General features: G+C 45.8%; 1 protein-coding gene across 4 annotated transcripts; it reads right to left on the reverse strand.

Annotated features, from left to right (window-relative positions):
- Positions 1–59: 59 nt before the first annotated feature.
- Positions 60–18,427, reverse strand: chd4b (chromodomain helicase DNA binding protein 4b). 4 transcript variants are annotated; one of them, XM_062399878.1, is made up of 40 exons: positions 18,186–18,427; positions 17,721–17,963; positions 17,097–17,221; positions 15,280–15,534; positions 15,055–15,170; positions 14,847–14,946; positions 14,508–14,718; positions 14,236–14,357; positions 13,999–14,122; positions 13,687–13,859; positions 12,818–13,063; positions 12,349–12,552; positions 11,975–12,186; positions 11,574–11,705; positions 11,393–11,492; positions 10,991–11,182; positions 10,520–10,720; positions 10,260–10,397; positions 9,895–10,016; positions 9,614–9,787; positions 9,320–9,461; positions 8,968–9,217; positions 8,722–8,846; positions 8,545–8,637; positions 8,292–8,433; positions 7,672–7,841; positions 7,204–7,381; positions 6,416–6,502; positions 5,333–5,424; positions 4,737–4,870; positions 4,486–4,630; positions 4,199–4,355; positions 3,622–3,707; positions 3,272–3,530; positions 3,135–3,191; positions 2,712–2,882; positions 2,502–2,610; positions 1,801–1,933; positions 1,499–1,694; positions 60–1,313 (listed from the first exon to the last, which is right to left on the reverse strand). In XM_062399878.1, exons 2-40 carry the CDS (start codon positions 17,782–17,784, stop codon positions 1,111–1,113), a joined length of 5,940 nt encoding a protein of 1,979 aa, XP_062255862.1. In that variant the 5' UTR covers positions 17,785–17,963; positions 18,186–18,427; the 3' UTR covers positions 60–1,110. The 4 variants fall into 4 exon arrangements, with proteins under 4 accessions (XP_062255862.1, XP_062255860.1, XP_062255861.1 ...); XM_062399876.1 differs by having other exon boundaries at positions 7,192–7,381; XM_062399877.1 differs by having other exon boundaries at positions 17,097–17,224.
- Positions 18,428–22,349: the final 3,922 nt, after the last annotated feature.

Genomic DNA, 22,349 nt, shown 5'->3' on the forward strand with positions numbered 1-22,349 from the left:
CTAAAATAAATAAATACTTACAAAATGTTACTTTCAAATAAAACGGACAAACGTTGAAAAACTGTTGACTTTTTATTGTAATCCATAAAAACAACAAGGTGGTGACCATAATAATAATATTCAGTATTTTAAAACAACTTAACGATAGACAGTAGGAAATTAAATTAAGATTGCCATCATTCTTGGAACCATCCGCGGTATCTAAGCGCTGTGGAGCTTTTGCAAGTCCATATTTTAGGACAGGATAATTTCGGAAGAGCAAAGCTGTGTCGCCGTCAGGAATGTGGAGGTGCTGGCTGGGGTGTGAGCGCACAGAGTTGATCCCGAGTCTGGGTCAGCTGATGGGGCGAGCGGAAGTTCGGGAGGGAGGGCGAGGATTCAGGGAGAGGTAACAGCGACAGTAACAGTCTCTCAGTGTGGAGGGGGGGGGGAGGGCATTCTGCAGTAGAGATGCACATCAATATGCCCAATTTATAGATATACACACACACACGCACACAAACTCTTTCGGTCTCCGCACACACACACACACATATAGGTGAGGACATTAGAGTTGAAAAAAAGATAAAATATCACAACTTTCTACAGGTGAGAATGAGCACAATAAAATCCCTTGATTTCTTTAATAATCCAAAAGTTACTAGAAAGCACCAGTATGCTTCAAACATGCTGCTTTATCTCCCGTCTACCCTTTGTCAGCTTAATGTTACACGTAGTTACACACACAAGTTTGACCCTGCTGTAAAGACAGAGCAGGACAGGTCAGTGGAGCTGCCTGTAGTAGTCACGACCGTCGACAGTCCTCGGGTAAGAGGAGTTAAATCTGATCCCAGTGGAGGAGAAAACGAGTTTCTAGTCTGCCACGGAACGAGAGGTGATTCGCTCGTTCACTCCCGTCCTGAATCTACAGGTCCAGTCAAATTCAAAGTCCAGCAGCACAGCTGATGTTCTTCTGAGTCCGGGGATGGGTGGGGGGGTGCAGAGCGAGGAGGACTAACCTGACAGTGCTGTACACGGCTGTTAAGGGGGAGGACGTCTGCTACATGGCATTGAGGTGAGGGCGACGGACCTCGGTCAAGTCAGTGAGCGCCACATATGTGAGGTGATTGGTCAGCGCGGCACCTGCATCTGCTGTGAGGTCTGTGACTGGTTCTGGGCGGTGAGGTCAGAGCCTCGGTTGGCCAATCGGCTGAGGATGTTCCTCTCTGACATTTGCAGCCGCACGGCTACCGGGGGTATCCTGGCGATGGTCGCTGGGAGGCGCGTGACGTCGGCCTTCATGTCACTCAACAGTTCCTCCAGCTGTTTGAGAACTGGAAAGAGACATGGAAATAATGAAAAAAAATTTTAGTGTCTGGATTTCAAATTTACTGGTAAAGAGGTAATGAAAAGCTGTTGTTCAACCATTAAAGCTTTTCTATATCTGTGTTTGTTGGTTTATGTTAGCAGCTGTAACCAGAAACCCTCTTTACTCCTCCATATATTCAGTAGGTTTTACCTTTATGCAGCACTGCATTGGCAGGTTTGTTTCCAGACATGGACTCCTTGCTGAGGTGCTGGTGGGACTCGGCCAGACACTCCACCTCACTGAAGCGAGTGTTGAGGGCCATTGAAGGATGAGCCGGGTCTTCTGTCATGTTCAGGTAGGCTGCCCGGCGCAGCTGCTCCTCGATCACCAGGGCCTGCTCCAATAACTGCAAAGGAGACAAATGCCCAGTGAGACGTGCTGGAGACACACACATAGAGAAACACACACACACAGTCACAGGGAAACTTGTCATCAACGAGAACTCAGTTCACCTTGAACCTGCGGGCCAGAAACTTGTTCTTGATCTCCAGGAAGTTCCCTCGGCTCATCTCCCCTTTGAACGGCTCGTTGAGGATGGCGAACCTCACGTCGTTCTGCACATCCTGCCACCGAGCGTAGCCGTGTCTGAGGGACGCCAGGGTTAAGTGTGACAACGCAATTATGTTGGTCATACTTTCAATGAATAAGGGACAGAGGCTAGATGCTGTGTGGGTACACTTCCAAACTTATTTTTCATCAAAATATTAATTAAAGCAATTTTAAGAACACCAAATGTTGAAAATTGTGAATAAACTAATGTTCACCTAAGAGACTCAGCAGGGTAAAGGTGTGTACTGTAAAACTGCTAAATGTTGAATTCACTACAACACTTAATATTTCTATTTTGAGGTCTGTCACTGCACAACCTATTTTCAATATGAGAAAACCACAGAAGAGGAAACAGAGGGCCATTTAGTGTACTGCATTGTCTTTGTGTGCTTCATACTCACAGATTCATCTAAAATACAACAAGGTCATATGAAGGGGAGAACTAAGGATTTTTTTAAATAGAAATTAATCTGCCAATTACATCTTTACAAATTTAATCTGGAAAAATGCCCCAATAATAGTTTTGCCAAGTCCAAGCTGACGTCAACAGTGAGAGTTCAACTAAATCTTTCTGTCCAGAGAAGCTGTGAGTTTTAGAGGATACTGTATGATGCCGGCCAGCAACCAGTAGTCATGGCGCCGGTGCCAAATCTCAAAGGTCTTCTTAGTGACGGTGGCGGCTCGCTCTTCATTCTGCCACAGAGAGTGAAGCTCTGGAAAAGACGACAGGAAGGTAAAAAAACTGAACTGAAAGAGAAAAAAAGAGGAAAGAAAAGAGACACAACAGTGTGTGTGCGTGTGTGTGAGTGTGTACCTGTGAAGCCTCCGTCAGCAATGTTGAACATGAACCTCTGCTTGGTGGCTTTCTTCTTCTCCTCGGTGACGTTAACCACCGGTACAGCTGTTCCTCCTTCTTTGGTGCTCTCTCCATTCTGCAGTTTGCCAGTCTCGTCTGTTTTCACGCCATCTTTCTCCTCTTTTTGCTCTGTGAGAAAACAACAGATACACGAAAGCAAAAGGTCAAGACGGCCTCTTATTATGGAAATGTGCCTGGAAATAGATCATGATATCAAAGCATAGATAAAAATAAGGTTTATTTGCATTCAGACATTTGCTTTTTCTCATAGATGTATCCATGGCCCATGAAGGAAGTCTCAGAGGCAACGGTTGAGTTATACTTAAGAAAGTTTGTAAGTGTGCGTGCGTGTGTGTGTTGACTTGGACTCTATGTATGTACCTTTCTTCTCCTCTGAAGGTGGAGTGGTGTCCATCTTTTCGTCTTTGCTGTCCTCAGCTGAGAAGAGAAAAGCACCGTTAGAGTCACAGAGAAAGGAAACTGGAAGATTCTAAAAACAGTATAATTGTCTTTCTCACCTTTAGACTTGTCCTCCACTGAATCCTGCTTCCCCTCTGAACCTTCACCCTTCACAGCAGGAGTGTCTTTCTCCGCTGTGTCACTCGTCTGGTCCTTCTCCTCTTTCTCCTTGCTCGTGTCTTCAGCCTCCTTCTCTTTCACTTCGTCTCCTTCTACTGTCTCCTTCTCTTTCTCCTCCTTCCCTACAGCAGAGTCCGTCTCTCCTTCTTTCTTTTCAGCCACTGGGGATTTTTCAGATTCATCTGGGATTTCAATAATCTGTGGGAGAAGTCGACAGGATCAAATTAGAAAAATCGGATTCTGAATAATGTAACTATTTGAATCAAAAATTGCAAATAGTAGAATCTACCTCTGGATCCTCTGCCTTCTTGGCTCCTTTGGAGTCTTCTCCCTCCTTCTTTATGTCTTCCTTGTCCTCTGTCTTAGATAAATCCTCTGTTGAAACATATGTGACACATAGTTTTGCAAATAGACCTTTAATATCCTTACTAATTCATAAGTATCACCAAAATTCCCACTGAGTTTTTGAAGCTTAATGGTTCAATAAGTCAAACATCAAGGCTGGTGACCAGTAATTGGTTGTCTCTGGTTTTTAGGGATGGAGCCACAAGAGGGCGTCAGGGAATAAACTGATACTGGGGAAAATGTCTGTTTGGCCTTGAACAATAACTATCAGGTAAAAAAATAAGCTTTCAAAGATACACAAAGAAACCAATCAGCATTATTACAAGGTCAAAGCTTAGCTTAAGGCTCTAAATCTAAGTGTGTCTGACAATTTGTTTGGGCAAAAGGTTAGGATAATAGGATAATAGGAAATAGAATTGCATTTTCATATGTAGGAAATGTCTCTTTTAGTGTTAAACAATGCAACATACTCACAAGTATAAAGAGGCAAATGGTGTATATATGGGTATGTGTGTGTGTACCTGGGACAGGAGTGTTGGGCTGTGTGTCTGCAGGGGTCCCAGAGGAGGGAGTCTTAGGGTCTTCACCGGCAGCCAGAGCCGCAGCCCTTTTGTTCTCCTCCAGCTCCGCCATCCAGGGCATCGACCACTGACCGTTCACATGCTCAAACTCCTGAACCTGTTACCAGTATGTCAACCTCAGTCATTTTATCCCTTACACTGAAGGTTTATAACTGTTTTATTTAAATGTACCACTAAATCAGGATCATATCATTCCTCCTCTTAGTTTCTACCAAGTAAAAACGTACCTTTTTCCTTATGAGGGACATCACACCGATGCGAGTAAGCACGTGTTGCCTTGACAGACCCTCTCTAGGGACGCCATCTGCAAAAGTCTCGGCTCCATCAGCCCCCGGCTCACAAAGGTGACGCATGAACAGGGACACGTAAGCCCTGAGAACACGTGCAGGGGAGAAGGTGAAATGATGTCCACGTATACACTGTTAGCTGAGCACAACAAAATGAGAATTACCAAATATCAAAATAATACTGAACTCACTTGAATTCTTTCTCCGATTTTCCTCTGAGGTCCCGCACCAGCCACTGGTTGGTGAAAGCATCCTGAGGAGGCATCCCATAACGCATCACTGCATTCAGGAAAGCCTTCCTCTGCCGAGCATTGAAGCCCAACACCTGACGGGTAATGAAGAGGTCAAGGGTAAATTAAATGTTTCAAGCATTAGGTGGAGGCACAGGAGCAAAAACAGATGAACAGAATTCCATGAAACCTGCTGGAGGGATGCGGTAAGAGTCAGGAAATAATCCATTACATTTTACTGTGGATCCAGGTCAGGGGCGGATTTTTTCACTTACTGTTATGAGATGGTGTGTTTTTCCACATTTTCCCCATTTGCCCAGGGAATAATTTATGGGACTGAATGAAAATGATCCAGCACATTTAGTGAACTAACATCTATGTGAGTGTGAAATTGGAATGCCAGGCCTTGGCGGAGATATGCACTCTACTTTCTGCTTCAGGTGAGTTTCCTGCTGGATGGTTTTTCATTTGGAGAACATCTTTCTCGGCTTTCTAGTAACTTTTTATCCGGACATGAGAGGGAACACAAGGAGACGAGAAGAAGTCAGTAAACTCACCTCAATGTTCCCGCCGACCCTGGCCAACAGGGGCGGCAAAGGTTTGTCCCTGTCGTTCCTCAGGCCTTTACGGTTCGGTCTGCGGGCGTTAGCTGGAACAACATGAACACTGTTAGTTCATCTTAAACTCAGTCCACATTGAGGACAACAACCCAGCGCACTGAGGCATATTAAACTCCAATAACACTGAATGGTGGATGTATGGTCATGTGTGCTCTTAACGTCCCAGTTTTTCTGTGAGGATGTTTCACTTACTGCTTCTCACGACTCACTCAGCTGCTGCGGCTGCTGCTGAAGCTGTCTCTCCTCACAATCTCTCTCTCTCGCTCGCTCTCTCCACACTTCTACATTACACCCTTCGTCTTTAAGTATGAACACTTTCAAACAGATAAAACTGAAAGCAGGGATTTACTTCATTTAATAAAGCTGAATGAACAGAGCCAAATTAAATTAAACAAAAGTACAAAATCCCAACAGAGCATGTTCATCTCGTTATACTTACAAATTAAATGGTAAATTATTAACAACTGATCTTAAATATAAACATTAATGAACAACCTTCTTTTTTTAACAAAAAAATTATAACATCCATTTTAACTTAATTAACAGTTAATATGAACACAATCCTCTTGAACTGCAGGTACAGTTCAGCTGGTTGAGAAACCGTTGCTTTTACATTTCTTTCCCTGTGTCTTTGTTTTTTTTCCTCCTCTTTTCTTCCATTTTCTTTCTCTTTCTGTCTTTTCGTGCCTCTCTACGTAGAGTGCAGATGATGCAGCTACAAGTGCTGTTACTCGAGTTGTAGATGTTGTCAATGAGGATATCGTAGCTGTCGTCTGAATCTGAATAAACAGCTGCAGGGACGGTTTGAAGGACGTTAGTGAAAGAGACAGCCAGGGCTGGGAGAGTATAGAAGTTTCACCGTACCTTTACTGTAAGTTGTTCGGATCAATTCTTCAACTTAAAAAACAACATGATGACTAAAATATCTGTCTTTGCAAAGTTAAGAGCAGTGACATGACCCATTTTACCAGCGAACACACACACACACACGCACACACAAAGTAAAACAGTGAATCTTACCTTCTGTCCGTTCATCGAAGTCCTCGTCACCTTCTTCTGAGGCCACCGAGTAATCAGACTGGTTGTCCGACTGATCCTCCTGCCAGTCTGAACAAAAACACAGGGAGAAATATGAAGGAGGGACCAAATGAAGACAAGGGCAAAACTTTTTACCGCCTGGACCTAATCTTATATCAAATCTAATACTAGTTAAAGTACGTTTGAACTACACGTGGGGCTGCTTTCAATTAAGAGGGGGAGCTACTTTATCAAAGTTACATTTTTACTAATTACTTAAACAGGAATATTTTTTCCTTAATTAACGCTTACATTAAGAAAAATAAACTGGATATTTTGACGCACCGTGTAATGATGTTTAAAAACCCAGCTGATGTGCTGACACTACAGACTGAACAGCTAAATGCACCAGGAAAGCAGGAGCGATTCTTCACTGCTAGTTGGTCTTCGTCATTAAAGTCAGTAGACAATTTTCCACATAAATATTCTCTTTGTGGCTATCGTGCTTATCGACAGCTGGATTGTTGATGTTTGTTATAACCTGTGCGTTATTCAGCAAATACGTGAAATATTTCAACTAAGATAGAAAATCGACATTTCAAATAAATAGTAAAATGTTACTATACTCAATCTAAAGTCATAACACAAACTTCCGGCTATGCACTCCCTTCATCTCCTACAATATTACACCAACACCACACAAACACTGATGGCACTGCACAGCAAACACACACACACACACACAGACAAGAAGAGATTGCATTATATGTTTTCTGTACCCTGTCTTATACCTCGGTCCTCCTGGGAGCCGTCATTGTAGTTGACTGGCTTTCGAGTTCTTTTGCCTTTGCCTAAATTTCGGGCGAGATCTTCTTGCTGCTGCTCGTAGTGGTGTCGAAGCAGTTTCTCCCAGTAGTCAGGGTCAACACTTTCCTCCTGCTTGATCACCTCCCTTTCCACCTCCTCCTCCTCCTCAAAGCAAGAAAACACTTAATCATGTGGAAAATACTAGGAATCGTAAGTAAGTCTGCAGAATTTGATTTTTTTTAACAACTATAGACATTTTATGCTGGTAAAATAGGAAAAAATATGTCTGAAGAATAATGTTAGATCAAGGTCTAACTTTGGTGTCTGTACTTAGGAAGAAAATACTGTTAATAGGACCTACACTTTTAGAGAGACTACTACAGAGCCTGATCAAATCGAACATCCCATAACTTAAAATCTATATATTCATGTAAACATTTTTGACCAAATACCTCATCATCTTCATCCTTGACCACGTACTGGGCCACTTTAAAGGAGCTGAGGTATTCGTTCATGCTCTGAAGCTCAGTGTCATCCGTGGCGTCCCGGTTCCTGTCTAGCAGGCCGTCAATCGCTTGGTCATCGTAGTGAATCACACTGCTGTCATCCTCTTTGTTGTCCCCTGAAAGGAGAACAGGATGAGTCAAACGAAAAAAGGAGTGAGGCAAAAACCTAATTCACTTTCTGTAACGTCTGTCCGATCAGACGGAAGTGGATCGTTCAAATTCAGACGCCAGGTTTACTGTGCACAGTTGGCTACTTTTTTCATTATGGTCCTTATGACTCGCTCATATAAAATATTATTTATTTTAAATCCTTTTACCTATCTGTTGTTCATGTTGACCTGCACTGTCAGTATGTCAAGTTTAACTTTACTATAGAATTTCTTAGAAAGGCAAAGTTGACTACTTCTTTCATTATGGCACTCACAGATATAAAATAACATTTTAATCCTTGACAGGGGAGACGGAAATAGCAAAATAAGCAAAACCTGTTATATTTAGGTTAAATATTAAATAAACAGTTAAATTCAACTGTAACTCGACATGTATGTGGATTGAAGTCGACTCACCTTCTCCGAGTTCACCTTTAAACAACTCTTCAGTTCCAAACTTGAGGATATCATCAAGCTCCTGCTTGGACATGGAGCCCGTCTTAGAGCCAAGCCCAGGCCGCACCACCAAGTGGGTGAGCATCATCTTCTTCTTCGCCACCTGGTGGAAGGAAAGTCAGTGGAAGACAAAGTGATGAGCAGGTTTTAAAAGAATTCTGACATAGTTTTAAAAAGGTATGTTTAATCTCTTGAAGTGTGTATTTTCACCCACCTGTGTTATCCTCTCCTCTACTGAGGCTTTGGTGACAAAGCGATAGATCATCACCTTCCTGTTCTGGCCAATTCGGTGAGCTCTGCTGAACGCCTTTAGGAAACAAACAGTATATTTAACTACTGTCGAAATAATAAAACATGACGTGGATAAACGGTTTAGTTATGGCCTCCATACCTGGATGTCATTGTGGGGGTTCCAGTCAGAGTCGTAAATGACGACAGTGTCAGCAGAGGCGAGATTAATGCCCAAACCACCAGCTCTGGTGGAGAGGAGGAAAGCAAACTGAGGGGCCCCGGGAGCTGTGTGGATGAAGATCAGAGAAATAAAAAAACAGTGAGGTGAGAAAGACAACTACAACCCTGATAGGATACCATAGCTGCTGTTTACAGCCAATACAGACAGTCTTTGTGCATGTCTCACCGTTAAAACGATCAATGGCCTCCTGTCTCATGCTGCCAGTGACTCCTCCATCAATTCTCTCATATTTGTAACCTTCATTCTCCAAGAAATCCTCCAGCAGGTCCAGCATTTTAGTCATCTGAGAGAAGACGAGAACTCTGTGGCCTCCATTCTTCAGCTTCCTCATCATCTTCATGAGAAGCATTAGTTTTCCTGAAGCCTTAGTCAGAGCAGCGCCCTCATACATGCCATTTGGAAGTTTTGGTGCCTCCTGAGGTCAGAGGGACAAAGTTTCAATACAAAAAGGCCTTAATAAGTGCTACCACACAACATGCAACCAGTACCGGAACTGTGTGAGAGTCATGAATCGTACCATGGCAGCAGCAGGGAAGAGGTAGGGGTGATTGCAGCACTTTTTGAGGTCCATCACCACATTGAGCAACGAGACCTGGTTGCCTCCTCCACGAGTGTTCAGGGCATCAAAGTTACGAGTTAGGATGAACTTGTAATATTTCCTGGGTTACAAGAAGAAGAAGAAATTGATCAGAAAAGGAAACTATGCTGTACACATGGGGAGAATTCCGACTTTATCAACCACATTATCCTAAAATAACAATCTAAAAATGCAAATATTGAGTCTATGACATATAGGTCACATATCACATACTTCTGCATGGGGCTCAGCTCCACTCTCACAATGAGCTCAGTCTTGGAGGGCATGTGTTTGAAAACATCAGCCTTCAGCCTCCTGAGCATGTGTGGTCCCAGCATGTCATGCAGCTTCTTGATCTGGTCCTCTTTGGCGATGTCTGCAAACTCCTCAAGAAAACCCTCCAGGTTGCTGCAGAGATGAAGAAAAGAAAACATAAATAAACACAGAGCGCGAGTCAGTGTGGTCATCCACATTGTGTGTGCAACAAAAGCCACAAGTGCTGAGGCAACACTGACTTGAATCTCATTGGGGTCAGGAAGTTCAGCAAGTGGAAGAGCTCCTCTAGGTTGTTCTGAAGAGGAGTGCCGGTCAGCAGCAGCTTGTGTTGCAGCGGATAGTTGTTCAAGATTCGGAAGAACTAGTGACAGACGAAGAAGAAAGGCAGAGGGAAATCATGTTAAATTTTTTATAGTGAAATTAAAAAAGATAAAAAAATATATAATAGTTGTTGTGATAATTTGCTAAATGGTATGCAGCTCTTCTAAGCCTTGTGTTTACAAAACCGAATGTGTGCACAGAGAGTATGTGTTTGCACTTGTGATACTGTCCTGTAATTAAGGACAAAAAACAACCACATATGTAAAGCTGTGTTTTGTCCTACCTTGGACTGGTTGTTCTTGAGTCTGTGTGCTTCATCTACAACCAGACAGGCCCAATCAATGGAGCCCAGTACAGCTTGGTCAATAGTGATCAACTCATAGGATGTCAGCAGAACATGGAACTTGACATTTGAGTCTTTCTGTAAAGCACAGGGAAAGTTGGACATTAGTTAAGCTGGAGAACAGATTAAGAAGTAGTCACAGGAGTTAAGTGTACTAAAGATCATTTGGTATCATCACTTTCTTCTTTTTTTTTTCTTACCTTCATCCTAGAGGCCTTCTTTCCACCTCGGATGGCATTTCCTTCAAACGAGAACTCATTCTCCCTGATGACGGCTCTGCTGTCCTTGTCCCCTACGTAGGTCACCACGTACATGTCAGGGGCCCACAACTCAAACTCTCTCTCCCAGTTGATGATGGTAGACAGGGGAGCGCTGACCAGAAACGGGCCTTTGGAGTGACCCTGTACCAGCGGAAGACAGGTGGGATCAACATTAACTGTGTATACTGCTATAGATAACAAACAAGACATGTAAAATAAACAGATATATTTGTCTTGCCCTGCCTTTAGGATAGAGTTCCTTACTTTGAAGTCATCCCCTTTATTGGGCAGAGTTACTGTCTGTCACATGTCTGAAACCCACCGACTTACACTTAACGACAGGGGAGGGCAGACTGGACAAAAACATGCAGAAACTTGTGTTTATTTTGCACAGCATTAACAGCTCCTTACCTCTTTGTACAATGAGTAGAGGAAGACTGCCGTCTGTACAGTCTTGCCTAAACCCATCTCATCGGCCAGGATGGTGTCGGTGGCCTGTGCCCATGAAAACCTCAGCCAGTTCAGCCCCTCCAGTTGGTAAGGATGCAGCGTGCCTCCTGTGCTTTCCAGGTAGTCAGGCTGATGATCAAACTTGACGGTGGGCTGCATGAAATAAACCCAGAGGAATATCAATTCCACATCTGCTGTGACTCATGTTACTTTTCAATCTGACATGGAAATACACCGAGCAGCAAACCTATATTTTCTAATCAATACTATAACTAAATATGGTAAGAGCAGTTCAACAGTGACCAAGGTTGTGTTTGGAACAAATAAAGTATTTTTTTTGGTTCAAAGTTAAATAGTACTTACATCTATGACTGGATTAGCCGGCGGCCGCTCTGCCTTCTTGACTTTCACCTGCTTCTTCAGCTTCTTGCCAGGTCTGGCCTCTTCACCCACCATCAACTCTCTTTAAGGACAAAAATGGCAGTTAAGAGGAAAAACACACTTTGAAAACCACTGTGTGACACTTTGTTAAGTCTCAGCATACCTGTGATTCCAGTATGTCTGTTTGTAGGTGTCAAACTCCGGAATGTCCATTTCCTCGCTCTCCCAGGTGGACTGGTCATAGGCCAGATCTCTCCATTTAATCAGGTAATGCACGTTGTTCTTTTTATCAACACTAACATGAAAAAAGAGGGAGTTACTGGGTTTACTGGGTTTGCTTTCTTCTGATAGGGTGAATTTACATTTAATTGAACCCCCATTATCTTGACAATACAATTTTTTCTTTTAATTAATGAGCTATAAACTGTAAAAATACACATCAAGACCTCATGAACATTAATCTATTAAAACAGCTATTTTAAGGCAAAATCTAAAACCTTTATAGTAAACACATTCCTTAATATGAATAAAACTGCATATCTCTAATGAGATTATGTTTCCTACCTGTGGTTGAGGATGCGGTGGATCATCAACCACTCCATCTTGACTCCATAACGGTAAAACTCCTCTTCCATGTGGACAAAGAGAGGATCTTTGTGTTTCCTCTTGGTGCTCTTGACCTCAACGCCCTCGCCGCCAAAGTCCACAGGCGGTGGTTCGTCCATGTCAGTCTTCCTCTGGTAGTTACGGAACATCACCTGGCAGTTCAGTTCCAACTAGGAAAGAGTGACAGGGGGTTAAAAAGGTGACATCTGAGACAAGAATGACTTTGTGTGTTACAAATGTGAGGAGAAGGAACAGAAACACGTCCCACGCCAAAGATCCTAAAAAGCACATTCACAACACAAGGTGGATTCAGATTCACAGAGCGTGTGTACCTGTAGCTCCTGCACCCAAGAGCAGTGCCAGTAGGACAAATTGCACCATTTGACAAAGAACTCCCTCTCTCTGCGTCCCACCAGTGGAGGGGGATCAGGAGCATCAGCAGGCAGGTCGACAGGCCGGGGGACAGGTGTGGGCCCTGGAGGCTCCCCCCATTTCCAAGTCAAAACCTTCTGGACTTTTCCCTTCATTGCTAGACACTGTTAGGAAATGACAGAGGAGGGGGAAATTAAGGAATAGATGCTTATCATTGACAAAATGATTTATCGCTAATAAGAAATTAGTATATGAATGGGGAGATTTGTTCTGAGAAATAAGCTAAATTATGACTGATATAACTTGTTTTAAATACATATATATACACAAGAAGAAAATAAGCTCCTCATCTCCAGTAGGGATCTGCACAAGATGGAAACTGCGCACGCCCACGTGAGCACATGCACACGCAGACTCAAACACACTCACCTTGCAGCGGGGGCAGATCCACTCTCCGTTGGGGATTTCGGGGAGGGGAGGGTTGAGGCAGTGGATGTGATAGGAGGAGGGGCAGGTGTCACAACAAAGTAGCTCCCCTCCGTCCTTGCACACCCGGCAGAACTCAATGTGGTGGTCATCTTCCTCCTCCACCCCTTCATCCACCCTGTCTTCCTCTTCCTCCCCTTCAGCCTCGGAGAGCTCATCTCGGGCCTCCCACTGGATGCCCTCCTTCTCCTGGTGGCAAAATTACAGACAGAGGGAAGTGGATATGTGTGTGAGTGTGCATGCGTGCGCGTGAGTGTGGCAGAGAAGGGGGGGTGGGGGGTGGGGGGCAGACAGGCAGGGAAGGTATGCGGAACGGAGTGAAAGGAAAAAGGGGAGGGGAGTGGGGGGAGAGCCAAGAGAGCCGAGGTTGGAGGGGTGTGTGTGTGTGTGTGTGTGTGCGCGTGCGTGTGGAGCCATTGCAGAGGGAGGGAGGGGAGGAACAAGAAGAGGAAATGGAGGATGGGGGGAGGATAAGGCATGTGGTGGGGAGCAGGAGAGGATAGATGGGAAACATGAGCAAAGGGGGTGGGGGGGTGGGGGGGGGTGTGTGGTGGGCAGCAGAGGACAAAGAGAAAAGAGAAGGCACAAAAAAATATGTCAAAATCCTGCAGCAAGAATGCAATCTGCAACCAGTTGGCAGCGTCAGTGCAACTTTGCGTGATTTCATACACTTCCACACAAACAGTGTTTTAATGACAGGTGGCATTTCTGCCCAGCTGTTTCATACTCCAGGAATCAGGCCCAGTCCTATCTAATGTACAACCTCGTGGCCTTCTGTGCACGCGGCTGAGGGCTGAGATTACAGTACTCACACAGTGCGGGCAGCTCCACTTGCCCTCAGGTGCTTTCTCCATGTCGGGGTCCAGACAGACCATGTGATAGGCTCTCGGGCAGGTGTCACACAGAATGATCTCTCCTCCCTGCTGGCACACTTCGCAGTAGTCCTGGTGGTCTGTCTCGTAGCCATCGCCGTCTTCCGTCTCCACTGAGAAAGGACGTTTCCAGAATAGAGGCAGAGAAAGTGAGGTGTGGGGAGGTAGATGATCAGAGCAATAGTAGCCTTCATCTGACAAAGCGAGACCTCCAGAGCAGGCTTATTAACTCAGTGATATTTCCATGCCCACCTTTCTTCTTTTTCTTCACGCTCTTGGGCTTCTTCTTAGGGCGGTTGCTGCGATTGGAGCCGTCAGACACTGAGAAACTCCCGTCGTCAAAGTCGCTTTCAACATCTGGTTCATCCTCATCACTCTGATAGAGAGGACATCGAGGGAAATACCTTGTTAGTTTGAGTACGAGTATAAATATTCAGATTCTGGTGATTACATAAGGACAGCACTTGAAATATAAGAAAAGAATCTCACTGAGGAGCGCTTCCTCTTGCTGTTGAGGCCCCCAAGTTTGATCTTGAGTGGAGCCACTTTTTTAGGTTTGGGTTTCGGTTGAGGCTTAGGCGCAGGTTTCGACTTCCTGCGAGCATTGGGACCTGAGAGAACAAAGTTTATACGAGAACATTTAGGTAGAGACCCCAGATAAATGTTTACGTTGCAGATTTTCATGTCAAAAAGGGCCAAAACTTAAAATTTACTCATGCATAATTACTTAGAAAACATGTTATTCATTTATCTGTCTTTACCTTTGCCTTCTTTGGTCTTGGCCTTGCGGAGAGGAGGTGCTGGGGGTGCTGGGGGTGCAGGGGGTGTCGGTGCAGCAACAGGAGTTGGAGCGCGTTTGGGTGAAGGGGCGGCACCTGTCTCTGCCCCTCCATCTGTCCCTGCAACCACCATGTTCTCCACAGCTGCAGCCACGTTGGCAGCTGCCAGAGCTGCATTGGCAGTGGCGCAACCCTACAGGGGGACACAGCACAAAATCAGGAAACCGGGCTGTCGACCGCCAAACGCAGGAGAGGATGTAACCATTGACAGATTTCATTCATTATGTGACCGATTTTTAAGCTAATAAAGAATTTCCATACCTTCAGTGGGTTGTTGGTGCTGAATTCTCTCCACTTTGCCATCATCAGAGTCATCATCTTTGACACAGCAATTTTGGGGTTCTTAGCTGCAATCAACGGCCTAAGGGACAATATATATCATTATATATTTTTATAAATACTCCTTAATGACCAGACAGTGATGATATTAATATATATGGATGTGCTAATACATAACGGGTTTTCTTACCTAACAAACTGACTGAAGGCCTTGTAGTTGGTGAGGGAGCTGTAGTCTTCCTGAGTAAAGACGTGGTCAATGTCTTTCATGCCCCAGGTTTCCAGCAGCTGGGAGGAGCTTTTGGGCTGAGGCAGGAGAGAGGTTGAAAAGAACAATCAGGGGAGGTTAGTTTGACATGTTCGCTCTGAAGGACGAGGCCATCCTCTTATCAGCCCAGTCTGAATGAATCTTCACCTGGCAATCATCATCGTCATCGTCGTCGTCTTCTGGTTCGGGGTCCTTGCGTTTGCTCTTTGAACTGGACGAGCCTCCTTTCTCTCCGGCCCCACCTCCCTTTTTCTTGTCTTTGGCCGAGCTGAGGCGCTTCTTCTTTTTCCGGCCGGGGGCATAATCGCTTCCTTCACTCTCTGACCGCACACCTCCCTCGTCTGCATCTCTCTCCACCGCTTCTACTCCGATCAGGTGCTCAGGGGAACTGACTGGCAACTCCTACAAGACAAAGAATGACTCTTAAATAGAGTGACGGCTAATTGCCTGCAGGCAGCGGTGCACTTTATGGATCAAAAAAAGGCGAAATTATTACAAAATTACACATTAAAATGACATGCTTCCTTGTTTCAGTCTGATCAAGTAATAGACCCCTCTGCTTGGCTAAGTTGTCACACAGCTGTTGTGGTCAGTGGATGATTCATTCTCATTTCAGGTAGACCAGACACACGTCAGCTTTACATCGATTTTACTTTTCTTCAAGCGAGATACTTTACTGTTAATCTTTGTTTTTATGTAAGTAGATTGAATATATTTTAGTTTTTCACTGTTGGTCAGTCAAAACCAGAAATTTGACTTTGTCATCATCACAAGTTCAGGGTGTGACAGCAGCCATCATTTACAGATCTACAGATATTTTATGGCCCAAAATATTCACCATATATTCAAGACATTTGTTTTCTAGGGAATGTGCTCAAACCTCTTATTTCAGGAGGATTCCAGGACTCCCTGTACTTGTTTTGGTTTGCACTATTAGGCAGGAAGTAAATCGATATCTGCAACATTTCACTCAGCCTGCCCTAACCCTAACCCGTTATTGTCCCACAGTGTGTGGCGGGTTTGACCCTACATAGTTTTATCTGACCATCTGGCCCCGCTCAAACGGGGTACATGTATTAAAATGCATCTCACTTCCCCTCTCTCATTGTGAAATAGTACTGTGTCAGAGACGTGAGCTGAGCAGACCGTCCTGCATATGTGACCCAGGACGTATTTGGAATTCACACTGCGAAAAGAATGTGGCCGCATGCATCCCAGACCACCTAAGAATATGGGCTGAGTGATCTTAGGACGCATTGGGGGGCGTTCACATGTACTCAGCGCTGACCGCCTGTGATTGGATCACTCAGGAAGGATGGTATAACCAGGTATGAACAGGTTGATGGAGCCACAGCCTTGAAGAGAGGTTCACATTTTCAAATCTGTCTTAAAACAACATTGAAATCTCCATATGTAAACTGGTAAAATGGACAGAATTTATAAAGCCATAGTTGTAATGAACAGTCAAAATACTTACGGTACAAGACCCATTCACACAAACATTCATACAGCTCTTTTATATGCACTATTTCTATAAACCCTTTTCATATGGGGACAGTTCAAAATGCTTGAGGAGCAGGGGATTGAACCACCGACCTTCTGTTGGTTCAATCCTCTAATCCTCTAATCTCTCTATTTCTTGAGATACAAAACATTATATAACATAACAAATCATAATTTCCAAATATGCTGACCTTGATCTTTGCCAAAGAAGAGGCATTCTAGTTAGAAAAATACTTGGAGCACACATGTTAAAAGTTACAGTCAGAGATTCTGCAGGTGTATAAATGCAGAATTTGGTACTAAACTCATGAATATCAGAATTTCATCATGGAGTTCTAGGATCGTTGAGTCCTCTGACCACCCAGGGGTCCCATATTGGCCTATTGTTATTCTAAGATGGCCTTTGAAACATGTAAACACATTAGAACCCCTAGTGCAGGTGTGTGGGGGGGCACACTGACCTCTCTGACGGGCCTCTGCCTCTTACTGCTCCTGCTCTCTCGGCTGCTCTTCTTGGCTTTCTTCTTCTTCTTGGACTTGGGCGCCTCATCCACTTCAGACAGGACACCGGCCGGCTCGTCTTCATCTGCTGTCATTGACATGTGCTTTCATTAGTAGGAGGAGGAGGAGAAGAGGGAGAGAAGGGAGAGGGGCAAGAGAGGAGCGCTGCTGCAGGCCATAGGGAGTAGGGAGGAGGGGGCGCGCACTGGCACTAGCACTGGCAGATGTTCACGCACGCCCGCACACGCACTTACGCGCACGCACGCACACACACATGCACAGAACAGCACAAGGCTCAAACTTGTCTTTGAAACTTTGACAGTTCACTCGAGCCCACGGCGCGCGAGGCTGCGCGGAAAAACACAAGGGTTCGAAATGACAGTGAACACTTGTTAGCCAAGTTAGCTAACTAATCTGTCATGGCGAGTGACGGACGGACGGAGGGACAGCCCGGCCCCTCCTCCTCCCCCTCCCCCGGGCTAGCTCCGGCTAAAGCTAGCTTCACGGGGAGGGCGAGCTCAAGTCGCGGGGAGATGGACCTTCGTTTCGGGGGAGGGGGGGGGAGGGAAGCGAGGCGGGCTTACCGTGGGGAAGTGAGGGCTCGTCCGCGCCTCCGAAGTCCTCCCTGTCATCCTCGCTGCCCGACATGTTCCCAGCGGTTTAATATTGGACAGAGAACCGCTCCTCGCTGGGTCGGTGTAATCCCTCCTGAAACCTCGCTCCTCGGTCGGCGAGGGAGGAGGGAAAATGACGTGGGACCGCCGGCGAATGGACCGGGGGGGTGTCCGGGAAGGGAGGGGGGGCGGTGGTGTTGTCGGTGCTGGGTGCTAGGGGGGGGGAGAGAAAAAATAAATAATAATCATAATAGTCAATGTCACTGGATCATTTCCATTAGTCCCATAACAACATGTCAGTGTGCCAGTCAAACAAGTTGGAGATTATCTGACAGGCGCTGCAGGTATTTCTCCACGCGCAGGAGTGAACGAGGCAAAGTGACACTTCACAATACATCAAAGAAAAGTTTCAATCATCACACATTAGAAACTTACTGTGTGTGTGTGTAATAGTGTGTGCGTGTGTAGTCCCGGGTCGAGGCGTGCTCTCCCTCTCTCTCTTTCTCTCTGTCTCGCTCTCCCTCGCTCTCTGTCGGTCAGTCAGGCTGTTGTCGCTGCAGTTGTAGTTTTCATTCATCCGATCCGACGATGATCAGTTGATCAAAAAGGAGAAAAACAACAACCTGAGCCGCCACTGACCCAGAACGCGCTGCTCCTCTCTCCCCCAGCCTCACTGAGCTCAGCCAACATCCTCACAGACACACAAAGGGGGCAGACATCCCATAATAATCCCCCCCCACCCTCCCACACGCGCACAGGACTCTGCATAGTTACCTCGCAACGGACAGACCATAATACTCACCCTGCCCCCTCCTTCCCTCCCTCAGTCTAACGAGCACGCGCGCTTGCACACGTGCAAGCACGCACGCACGCAAGCTACAACTATAGCACACATGCATGCACAGGGCTCTTTGCACGCACACTCTCCTTCGCCTTATCCACTAGTAGTCCTGCCCCCCCCTTAGCAACCCCGTTGTCATGGCGACAACCCCCCCACCCTCCACTCCCCTCCCTGACAGACCATAATAGTCCACAGGGCAATAGCAGCATACATCCCATAATATACAACTCCTAAAAAGACAAGTAAGAAATGCAGTCACATGGTCTCCAGGGGAGCTCATGAAGTCCACCGGCGACAGACCATAATACTCACTGATCATGCACCTTCAGAGTGGGCATGATGACTCCAGGAAGTGAGAGAGGCTTTGTGTGTCTGTGTGATCCGAGGGGGGGAGGGGGGGGGGGGGGGGGGGCAGCAGGTCAGCCTCCGGTGTGCAGGTCAGCCAGGCCCAAGGAGCAGTGGTTGTGTGTCAGCTGCTGGAACTCAGTGTCCCACCATGAGAAACCATTCTGCAGCCGGACGGCACCGCACGGGACCAACATCCTCCTCCAAGGAGTCCCTCAGAGGCCAACAGGTGTTCCAGCTGGAGCGGTGGGGGGTGCTGCACGATAAATTTGCGAAAAACACCCAAGAGATGCTGCTCCCGGATCAGGTCTGTGATGCGGTAAATTAGACCGGAGCTGCTGCATTCACAACTGTGGTTGGTGACATTCGAGGATCTGAGCGCAAAGAAACCACATCAACTACAGATGGCAATTATACCGCACAAAATAATCGACTACACAATCCCTTTGCCCGCCGGCCGCACACGTCCGGTGCTGCGGAACATCGCGGCACTGTTCAGCTTACTCTCTAAAATATCTTTCAAAGTATCGGCCAAACAATTCACATTGCCCAGCAGGGTTTGCTCTGTTCTTACATCTTTTTAAGCGAAAGGGGAAAAGCACTTGAGTTTGCAACAAGCCCAAACACGAGTTTAAAAGCAGCACTTGAAAGCCACATTTGAGTCGTAATAGAAAGCTTCATCGATACACTGGTGAGTTCTAGCACCCTGAATCAGATTTGGGTTTGTGCAGAAGTAGCCCTGCTCAGTATCCCTCAGGCCTCCCGTCACTGTGCTGATCTTTCTCACATTAATGATTTGATTCAACTACTCCCTCAAGTTCGACATGGTCACCAGTGAGCAGGCTCCTGAGGCGCTAACACTGATTAATCAGATCTCACTAAGTGCTGCCTGGAAAGTTCTGTTTGGAGAACAACACCAGACACCATTAAAGTAGTAAAAATGCAACTGTGATGAAATGGCTTTTTTCCAATGGTACTAGAAATTAACTTCACCATCTATTATCTAGCTGCTGCAGCTGCACTTTTCTCCACTCGCTTGTGGTGCTGTAGCACATCAGAGTTTTGTGCTGCTTGATTTCTACGATCAAATGAATAAATAATACTTGAATGGAACTCTAATGAGGGCTTAGAAGGAGCATTTGAAGGCCGTTGCATGATCGTTCTGCAAACACTGAGAAACACTTATTTTCACACCCGATCTCATTTGGTTATGAGACAGTCTGAATGCTATGGTCCTGCGTGGTACCCACACCAAAGCACAAATTTGGTTTTCCCTTCAACTTTGTAGCTTTTTCAGTGGTCAAGGTATTTGTGTAACTTATTTCCGCAGCGGCTGGCAGTTCCACATCCAGTAAATTCCACTTCCAGATCTTTATTGAAGTTTTTACTGTGTTTACGCCGAGGGAAAAATGTAATCCCAAGACTCCATTTCTTTTAGGACAGAACGATCAGTAAACAAGAAACTTTGGCATCGCTACAGGAATTTAAGATAAAGTTTGCTGGTGTGAACGTCCGGCTGTACATCCTGAGATGGTTCAGCCTGATAGGTCCACGGAAAGACTTCTGCTTGTCAGGGCATGAGTGAGACTGGTCACCATGGTTTACGGTTCACTTTACATGATACAATTGTTTCCAGTAGGAACGATATCACTGATTCCTTGCACTGTTAAACAGGGATGTGATCCTTCACTTCCTCCACCAGAGCTGCACTTATGATCAGTGAAAACTAAAAACAGCATTTCATACATAAGCTGCATTTATTTCAGTCTTTCCATGTTTGTATAAAAACAAAGCTTCCTGCTGTATGCGAGATGCTCCTCTGAGCACAGAGGCCTTCTCCTGCTTCCTGCACTCCAATGGCCGCTGTGCAGTATTCCCCGTGCACTGTACATGCAGATCACACAGCAACAAAGGCCTGTGTCTGGCCGTCGTCTGTTACTATCGCTTGAATGCCCCTTACCCAGGCATGTATGCGCGTGCACGTGCAGCACCGTCACCAACACCTCCTTATTTTCCCTTCATCCCATATACACTGCTATCTTTCCAGCTCACACGCACTGCACACCTCCCCCCCCCCCCCCCCCCCACCGCCATCCCTCCATAATCTTCATGGGTCGTCCATTCCCTCTGCCCCCTCCCCCCATGAGCGCACACTTCACCGCCCCCACCCTGCCCCCCCCCCCACTCCCCTGCCTGACAACACCACCGCCCGACATCCCATAATATTCATGCACCCGCTCCGCACACATCCATACACAGCCGTGCACCCAGCTCTTTGTTGGCAGAGATGCCTGAGCAACGCGAGCGTGCTCATGCACAGCAGTCATCTTTCTGCCTGATATGATTATTCCATCCGCGCCCATGGCGGCCGAGGCAGGTAGCCCTCAAGTGCAGAGAGGTGCCGACGCCGAATGAGGGAGAGAGCGAAAGGTGGGGGGGGTCACGTGTCTGTCTCATAATGACCTTGGGGACGATGAGTTCATGATGTCCAGATTTACCCTGCGGCAGCCATCTCTGAATGAGGCCAATCGTCCATCCCTTGGAGGACATCAGTGGACAAAGTGAGACCAGTGCAGTCGCCCCACCTCACTGTCTCTCAAAGTCTGTCTCTGCCTCTATAAGTGAGGGAATGCAAGTCATCTCTACGTATATGTCATGCTGACGCTTTAACAAGCGTCTCTTTAGGCTCTGCAGCCCGGCTACAGTCAATCAGCACCGGACCATTTCAGCATGATACAAGGTCCACAAAATGGGGGAAAGATAAAGATAAAAAAAAAGAGGGCAAGTTATTTACGAGAGAGGGGTGAAGGGATGAGCATAACAGAGGCGCCGGACATGACAGTGGCCAGCTCATCACCATGGTGTTGCTGTGGGAGACAGTGGAAGACGTCACTTGGAGAAACAGGGGGACACAAAGGAGGAATACGACATGAGGAGGACAAAAAAAAGGAGGGAAGGGGCCTACAAGAAACCTGTCTTTACAGATATAGACAGGGGCACTGGTGTGTGTGTGTGTGTGTGTGTGTGTCTGTGGGAGGATGGAGTCTCACTCTGAAAGTCATCTGTGGCTTCTATCCTCTTTTAATTATAACTTTTTTTTAAATCTCCTATTTTTACCTCTTTAAGTGGCCCTACTGTCATAGCATGAAATTAGGATTAAACTTTTTCTCAATGCAAATGATTTGCAGTAAATAAAACAACATACAAAATAGTTTACATGATAAGCTGCCTGTTCTTTTACAAAAATATAGTAATTAAATATTTAAAGTAAATAGTTTTTGGCCTCCTTCAATATAAAATCAACACTAACCTGCTTTATTTTTCTCCGCTGCTCTTCCCTATAACCCCGGTGCAGCACCCATCCGCTCTCTCCTCCCGCCCGCCTCTCCCTCCCATCTTGTGATTTATTTGCC

The sequence above is a fragment of the Platichthys flesus genome, chromosome 11, assembly GCF_949316205.1.
Source record: "Platichthys flesus chromosome 11, fPlaFle2.1, whole genome shotgun sequence".
NCBI lineage: Eukaryota > Metazoa > Chordata > Actinopteri > Pleuronectiformes > Pleuronectidae > Platichthys > Platichthys flesus.

Bases quoted from the DNA above. Each gene is read 5' to 3' on its own strand.
- chd4b (XM_062399875.1), bottom strand. From the start codon at position 17,784: ATGTCGGGCAGCGAGGATGACAGGGAGGACTTCGGAGGCGCGGACGAG. The intron at 12,553-12,817 runs GTGAGTGTGTTT...ATTTCCTAACAG, and splicing joins GGATCTGCCCCCGCTGCAAG to TGTCTAGCAATGAAGGGAAA. The intron at 11,493-11,573 runs GTATGCTGAGAC...TTGTCCTTAAAG, and splicing joins CAGACATACTGGAATCACAG to AGAGTTGATGGTGGGTGAAG.